Here is an 8,273-nt window from a genome sequence, read left to right as displayed (position 1 = left end):
CCTTCTCCAATCAGATGCCAGCAGGATGATCTTCCTGGACACCTGCAAAGGGCCACAAAGGGCTCAGGTAACCGTGCCCTGGCAGAGGAAACTACACAACCCGGAAGTAACATCTGCATCTCACTGGACAAGGCATTATGGATAGGAGCTCCTTGTGCACACCTAGAGGCGGTGAAGGAGCAGTCTTCTTCTACTTGCCCTCAGAACTGACACATTAGCCTCCCTCCAGGAAGTAAGAGGTGATGGGAAAGGCTTCCTGACAAACTTACAGAGAGAAGGCACTGCTGGTGGCAAAGGAGCAGCCAGGGAACTGTGACACTCCAGCACCCAAGATCTGTCTACCAATGGAACAACAGCCTGGCCTGTGGTAGGAAGCAAGAACGAGCCAGGCATGGCAGCATGTGGATGATGCTAATACACACGAGGCTGAAGCAGGACTGCCAGTTCTAGGCCAGCCTGGGCTACACAGGTGTCTGAGGCATGATGGCGAAGCAGACAGTTTATAGGGAGAATTTTCTGCCCTGGAGAGTTTAGGGCTTTCTGAGGGCCTCAGTGACTACTGGACAAAAGGAACTCTCCCCTGGGACACAGGGATGAAGACAAAGGGGGCTGTTGTACTGGAAGGTGCTCTGGGGACACCACTTATCTAGTAGGTGGCAATACCAGGAGCAGGTCCTCAAGGTCAGCCAGTACTGGTCCTAGAATGTGGTCTGATGGGCACAAACCTTATGGACCCAGGAGCTCCCTCCAGCCTCGCCCCATCTCTTACAGTGGGGCCTCTCCAGTTCACATGCCCATCATCTGATGCTAAGGCAAGTGTGACTTCTCATCTTTGACCTGCAGCAGCTTAAGTAGCTGCAACAGTTACACAACAGTTCCCTGTATGAACCAGAAACCATACAGCACATGAGTATGCGAATGTCACCCAGACACACAGAAAAAATGGTGTGACAGAAGCATGATCCTGGTCAACAGGAACCAAAGAATCACAACCAAGACTTCTGAAAACAACCTCGTTATAATATTCACACATGCAGGTGAAGCAAGACAACACTCATCCACTACTAGAGCTGTCTGCAATGACCATCCTCAGTGTTTGGACAGATACAGAAATACAAACCAACATTCCCCAAACCCCTCTGGCTCTCACAGGTTCCAACAAAAGTTTCTTGGTGTAGCAGCTGTCGACCACTGGAATGAAAACTGTGGTAATACAGCCACAGAAATCCCAGAGGGAGTGAAGGTCAAGGACAAAGCCACGGTGAAAGAACAGAGAGCTAACCGCTGCAGACAAGGACACTGGGAGTCACAGGCACAGCAGCTCCAATGTCAGGAAAACAGTCATGTCCTCTGACAGCTGGTCTCCATGGAACCAACCAGGGCAGACTCATATGCCATTGGAGTACTGCTAGACCACCTACCCCCTGTTGAACTCCAAGCCACCAAGTGCTATTCTGTTCTGTGACTTTACAAACTGTTCACATAAAGGCTGTTACTTTGAAGTTCTGGGCAGCACAGACTTCTGGGCACATGTTGGCCTCAGCAATGCTGAAAATAGCACACAGCATCTTTGTGAGACCTGAACCCCATGGGTAGGATCTGCTGTTGACAGGGACACTACAGAGCCTGCTGTTGAATTTGTTTGTCGATGGCTGAGGTGGGTGCAGACCAAGAAGATGGCATGGTACCTTTACAACTAGCAGTGGGGGATGTGAACACTGAGGTCAGACGCTGAAGCCAGTGCCCTCAGGACCAGGCTTGGGGTCCACCAGTTGAGGAGAACGAGCCTCCTGAGGGCTGGAGGTGCACCCCTCAAGGCACTTCAACCTGATAACGTGGCTCAGTTTTCCAACACCAGACACAGAACTGGCCCACTAGACCCAGCTGCAGCTAGGGGAGGCTCCTGAGAAAGAGGGCACCAGGTCTCCTGCCATTCAAATTATACATTATCTGTGCTAGGAGATACAGTAAACCACGAGCCAGAACAAATGGAATCCTCTGTAAACAAGGAGCAACCTTGACAGGAGCCATGCTCCTGGGGCCCGAGTCTGCTTGCTCTCTCGCTCATCTCAGTACGCTCTCCTCCCTTGCAGGCAGACTAAGCCCGACTACAGCTACACATGCCACAGAGCAGAGCTGCAGAGGGTCAGCAGGCACGGACAGGTACTTTAGTTGTCACCTGCTGTGGATGAGCAAGGCAAGGCAGAGTGGGTTGTGGCCATGCACACACCAGGGTGCTCCTGAAGGGCCTCGAGTTTGATCACAGCCCTGAGAGCCACACAGGGCTGCCTCAGCTGCTGCCGTCTCCTGAACACTGTGTGCAGTGCCTGCAGCTGCCCCACCTCTTGCACGCTGAAACACGGCTGCTGCTCTGCAAAGCGCACAAGTGCCTCAAAGGATGTGGCTGCTTGCTCCCAGGCTGCCTCCTCATCCTCACCAGCATCTTTCTCTGACTTTTCTGCACACCCAGTGACCTGGGACGGTGCCACAACAGCGGGGGCCTCATCTATGTCCCTCCCTACCAGAACTCGCTCTTCAACCCTGCTGTCCTGAAGCCAGCTGCCAGAAGAGGAGGGCCCTTCTTTTACAAGCTCAAGGATGTGTGCGAAAGTCTTGTGAGGTTTGACGGTACAGCACTCTGCCTCCTCCTCAGAGGAGCCTTCAGTGAATGTGACAGTTGGCCACAGTTTCCTCCAGGCCCGCCTGAAGACCTGGCTAGGCACGGCATTCCAGGCACAGGCCACGTGGACTATGGCATCATTTATGTTATGGCGGGTGGGGAAGCCCTGTAAGGCCACAGGAGGGTTAATAAAGAGCCTCATGAAGGCTCTGCGAATGCCTTGCTCTGTGGGCTGTAGTAAGGAGGTCACACTGGAGGGCAGGAAGATAGTGAAGACGTTCTCTGACACCAGCTCAGACTCCTGTGGGTGGGCCCGGGAATGGTCCAGCAAGAGAATTGCCTTGCTGTCTTCCGGTAAGCCTATGGCTCTAAAGTGGTCTCTCACTGAAGGGACAAATATATGATGGAACCAGTCTGAGAAAATCTCTTTGTCTACCCAGGCATTACCCTGGGCCTTGTAAGCAATAGGCAGGTGCTGGATGCCTCTGAAGGCCCTGGGGCCGCCACCCTTCCCAATGGCCAAAGGCTTGATTCTGTGTGAGCCTGTGGCATTGGCGCACATTAAGACAGTCAGCCTGTCCTTGCCCTGTTTGAAGTGGGGCACAGTCCCATCATCCGGGCTAGAATTTGGCAAGCACCGCCAGACAAGACCAGTCTCATCAGCACTGTACACCTGCTCAGGAGACAGCCCATGCTCAGCTGCGAGGCTCCTGAAAAAGCCACAGAACTGCTCAGCAGCTTGGTGGTCAGCCACCTGCTTCTCACTGGAGGCATCTAGCTTTTTAATCCCATGCCTGGCTTTGAAGCGCCAAAGCCACCCTCCAGAGAACACACAGGGCTCTGTCAGCCGCATCTGCTTGTAGAAGTCCTTGGCCTTTTCGATGAGCATGGGGCCAGACACAGGGATACCCTCAGCACGCTTTACCAGGAACCATTCATAGAGCACCCGGTCCAGATGCTCCAGCTTCGGGGTATGCAGGGTACGCCGCTGTTCCAGCGCCTGGCGAGAATCTGAGCTGGCGAAGAACCTGAGCAGCTGGGCCTTGTGGGCTTTGATGTCATACAGAGTGGACATGCCCACATTGTACTCCTGCATCAGTGCCTTCCTACTCTCCCCACGCTCCAGACGAGTGCAGATGTCAATCTTTTCCTTCAGGGTCAGCACCACTCGCTTCCGTTTCTCCCCCTTGCCCTTGGCTGCAGCCTGCTTGGAGGCCATGAGGAAGTAGCCCAAGCCAGGCTGCACCTGTCCTTACTTGGCTATGTGTCTCTCTGGTTCTTGGGGTCACAGTCTCTCCTGCTCTTCTCTGCCTACCCACGAAACTGATCCCAGGCTCAAACCAAGTTCATTCTCGGCTCCACACTCTGTCTACAGCGGTCTCTTCAGTTTCCCTTTAGTATTGGGACTCCAGCACACTTAGGCCTCAGATCCTTGTAGTAAAGTCAACTGCTGTTCTCTTCAGGGGAGGTGACAGGGTGAGCTACCCTGGACTGCTGAGATGCACCAGGAGCCTAGGGCCTCCACACAGATGTCACAATGTGGCAGTTTTCCCCTGCAACTGAGTCCAGGTTTCAGGTTCATGAAGATCTGACGGCCTGAACTGGGAATACTTTTCACAAGGATTCACAACGTTGTCTTATCCATACAATCCAGGAACTGGAAAACAGAGGAGAAAGACAATTGTTACTAAGAGCACTCAAGATATGCTTAGAATCACTGGAAAGCATCATCTCAAATATCAGTGCCATTTGGCCTGGGGTGTGCTAGCCAGTCTGTTAACCAGCCCTTCCTTGCAGATCAGAGTAAGCAGCACCAGGACCCTTCATAACTATTCAGGAAGGTTAAGAGTCACAATGCATTCCTAATGCCTTCTCTTTCCCAGTAAACCTTATCTGGAATGCTCCTTCCAGTCAAGCATTTGATAAGCCGAAAGGCCACGGAGTTACTTCCATAAGCAGCACAAAAGTGCACCTGAGACAATATAAGAGACATGAAACATTTATTTAGATGTGCAAGAGTTCCAAAGGTAGACAGGGAATACAGCTTGCCATCAGCCAGCTATGTAACCCTATTCCCTTAAGTAAGCCTCCTGGTCTGTAGAACTTGGTGCTGGTCTCCAAGGGTCTCTCATTCTGGTCATATCGTGGGTAATGTGCACACGGCATTTATTGTGGGCATCTCACTGTGGAACAGAGGGAAATCGGGGCCAGAGTCTACTATCAAGTGGATGTTTAACAACACACCCAGGCAGCTGACAAATTCTGCAGTAACTTGAGGGGAAGATGCTTCCAGGATCATGATGGCTTGGTGCCTGTCCTGCAGCTGTGTTGAAGGTGGTTTAGTGACTGAATACACCCACTTCAGAAATGAAAAGTTTGCCAAGCTCAATGTAGTGGTCCAAGCCTACCATCTTAGCACTTGGGAGACTGAGGCAGAACTGCTTTGAGGACAGGGCCAGCCTGGGCTACCCAGTACGTGCTACTAAGGGAGAAAAGAGAAAGAGGACATTTGAATTTGGAACCATTCTTAGAACCTCCTAAACGTGACTGCGGCGATCCAGGAGGCTTCTAATCTTGGGACCTCCACACTGATAACCAAGGACCACTTGAACAGGAGCTTTTGTGCTGGGAGAAGCTCTTAAGGGAAGAGGCAAATTTCTTCCTGTAAGTCCTGAGGCGTCTGGTGAATGGATATAAGAAACAATCAGCAACCCAACAGCAGCCTAGACTACAAATGGGGGTTGGGGGGACCCTCAAAACACAAGCAAGAAACGAATGGAGGGTCCTGGGAGGGCCAGAAACAACCGAGCTTGTCCGGTCTGCATACTGGTGAAGCGCCTGGGAGCCGAGGGGACCTGAGAAGGGATTCCTGAATCCCGAGTGCGACTGGATTCCCGGGCGCAGAAACGACGACGCTCGTCCAGCTCTGGGGCAGGAGCGAAGGCTGGGCCTCCAGTCAGTTCGCGGAGGCGGTCCCAACCCTGCACGGCCCGGCCCCACTCACCTGTGGACCCCGTGCCGCCGCTACCGGCCGGAAATGCCAGCCAAGCAGCTCTCCACCGGTCCGCTCCTCGCGACCTTCCCCGACCCACTTCCGGGGACGCTCTAGACCACCGGGAGGCTTCGGTCTCGGTGGTGTCTAGGTCGCTACGAGGCGACCAAGCAAGGAAGCGGCCCCGGCCCGGCAGCTCACCGACCGGTAGAACAGCGAAGGCCACAGAAAGCCTCGGTTTCCTGAGGAACGGAAGCCCCGATCCGAGCGTCCGGTTCTGGGAGCCATGGCCGGGCGAGCATGGACGGGAGGCTGGGTCAAACGCCATCTTGCGGTGGGAGGTACCCAAGGCCCGCCGGTTGCCAGGACCCCCTTCCATCCTAGTGAACGTTTCCTTTAGCTAGATTTAAAAACGTGCCCAATTTAGACGATTTTGATGATGAGATTTGGACCGTAGTATATAGTGTAGAGGCTTTGAGAGACCTTGAGATGAACCATTTTGTATGTGGGACATACCTGAATTGCTGGAGACTGGAAAGTGTGCTGCGATGAGTTGTGTGGTGGCCCATGAGGGTGCCCAATCTCTAGTTCCCTGAACCTGTGAGTACAAGTGCTGAAAGGAACTTGGCAGGTATGACTAAATGAAAGTCGTCGAAGTGTGAGGTTTATTCTGATTGTCTGCCGGGCCTCATGTAAGCACAATGGTTCATTGTTAAAAGGATCAAATGAGAGAAGACACTCTAATGAAAACTGAACTGACAACAGAGCCTGGGCCCTGTACTTTGAAGATAGAGGAAGGCTACCATTCAAGAAGTGCAAGTGGTTTACAGGAGCTCCAGAAAGCCAGGAAACATTCTCTCTTCGGAATACAAACCTGGTGGCACCCTGATCTCAGTACCCTGGCCCGCTAAAGTGTGAGAAAACAGAATTATGTTGTTTTGGGGCTTCACGCTGGGGAAATTAGTCACAGCTCCATAGAAACACAGATCGTGGAGACTTGTTTCTCCTTAATTCACACCCTTGCCTGAATACCCAGGACCCTTCTGCCTGTTCTCCACCTCTCTTGTTAAATCCTTGTAAATTCACACTTCCCAGGGATCTCCAGTACATAAGTTCTAATAATACTAAGGAAGGCTGGGTGGCTCCCAATCCATGTCTCCTTCTAGAATCTCTTCCCTGACGTCTAAACTTCCGTCTTTTACCCAGGACCTGGACATAGCTATCCACATGCACCTTGGCCACTGTTTCTGACATGGAGATGGGAGCCTGTTGACCAGCCTGGTTCTACCCATGGTGTTTCCTGGCAGATCTGCCTTCCCACTGACCCTGAACTCTTCCTCTCGCCCCACACCCATTCCACCACATCTGATTGGCCCTGCCCCCAGAATCTGTTTTTTGGATTTCCTCCTTCCCTACACCCGCCTGACCTCTGACCTGGCTGTTACCCAGTCCTTGTTCCTGTTGTTCTGACCTTACGTCATTGCCAACTACTGCGGCTGCGTTGTGAGCCAAAACAGTGGCTAGGAGCAGCCAGTGTCTCGTAGCACATGGCTGTGGGTAGTGAATTAACTGCAGGACTGAGCTAAAAGTGTATGGGACATGGGAGGAAACTGAGTCACAGAGGATGCCAGGCATATGATGTGACTGAAATCTAGAACCCTTGGAAGTATTTGTCACGTTTTCTGGACTGCCCTGGGATGGCTGGCTCTGTCTCTGCATGTAGCTCTCTCCTGCCACCTTGTGAACATGGGATCACACACTTCTCCAGGAGGAGGGCTTGGCATGGAACTGAAGCTTGGCACATGACTCCAGAGCCATTGGTCTTATCTCAAGGACTGAGTGCACTCTAGCAGTGGGTAAGGGGTCAGAAAGGGAGGAAGACTGGGGACTCCTTGGTACTAAAAGCTCCTCTCTACTGCCTCCCACCATTCCATGGGGTTAAGCTCTTGAGACTGTTCCAGTGCAGCCTCACCAGCCAGACTTGCCCTCCCAACTTACCTAAAGTGGCCTTGGAGACAGCCAGTCTGGACAGATCACTTATCTACCAGTGGTCTTGCGTACCTCGCCATCTTCCAAGCCCCTAAGTCATCCCTGCATAGTTGTTCCCTCCGTCCTGCAAGCCTTTGCCTGTTGGACGCCTGGACACAGAGGTGCCCATTGCTCCGCTGGAGAAATTGCCAACCTCCCCTTCCTCCTTTCAAGATTTCTTAGGCCTCTCTATCTCACTGGCTTGTCTCCAAGGAGGAGTGGGCATGTGAAGAAAAACAGGGAAATGCAGGGACAGCTCTGAGAGACTTAAGGCAGAAGACTAGCTGGTGACAGTTGGGAACCTGTGGGAAGTGGGTGCTGCAGACAGAGCCATGAACAGTGCTGAGGAAAAATCACTTCTGGGTAAGCAGGGACCATAGAGATTAAAACTGGGACATGCCCCAGGATTCAGCAGGGCCTGTGGAGCCTCAGGCCTTCAGTCCACTGTCCAAGGGGTTACCCTAGGGACCCAGCATGTGTACACATGTGTACACAGTACACACGTAGTGTACATTTGACCTATACCCACACTCTCTCATGTGACACAGATTTCCTTATCACACACAGAGCTTGCAAGGAGTGGCTTTAACTTCCAGGACCCAACATGGGGACCTTAGTGGAAGAGGATACTCA

The 8,273-nt window shown here is 52.5% G+C and overlaps 1 protein-coding gene and 1 long non-coding RNA gene across 2 annotated transcripts; one reads left to right on the top strand and one right to left on the bottom strand.

The window, feature by feature from the left end:
- Nucleotides 1-999: 999 nt before the first annotated feature.
- Nucleotides 1,000-4,235, bottom strand: Jrk (Jrk helix-turn-helix protein). The gene has a single exon (XM_028773261.1). It carries the CDS (start codon nucleotides 3,837-3,839, stop codon nucleotides 2,169-2,171), a length of 1,671 nt encoding a protein of 556 aa, XP_028629094.1. The 5' UTR covers nucleotides 3,840-4,235; the 3' UTR covers nucleotides 1,000-2,168.
- Nucleotides 4,236-6,195: 1,960 nt separating this feature from the next.
- Nucleotides 6,196-7,418, top strand: LOC114625922. Its single transcript, XR_003712150.1, has 2 exons — nucleotides 6,196-6,526; nucleotides 6,819-7,418. It is a non-coding gene; the product is annotated as an uncharacterized LOC114625922 (long non-coding RNA).
- Nucleotides 7,419-8,273: the final 855 nt, after the last annotated feature.

This window comes from Grammomys surdaster, unplaced genomic scaffold (assembly GCF_004785775.1).
Source record: "Grammomys surdaster isolate TR1022 unplaced genomic scaffold, NIH_TR_1.0 224, whole genome shotgun sequence".
NCBI lineage: Eukaryota > Metazoa > Chordata > Mammalia > Rodentia > Muridae > Grammomys > Grammomys surdaster.
Note: the sequence above shows the minus strand (reverse complement) of the source record. Positions and strands in the feature narration are given on the sequence as shown.

Excerpts from the sequence above, each read along its gene's own strand:
- Jrk (XM_028773261.1), bottom strand. The coding sequence starts at position 3,839 with ATGGCCTCCAAGCAGGCTGCAGCCAAGGGCAAGGGGGAGAAACGGAAG.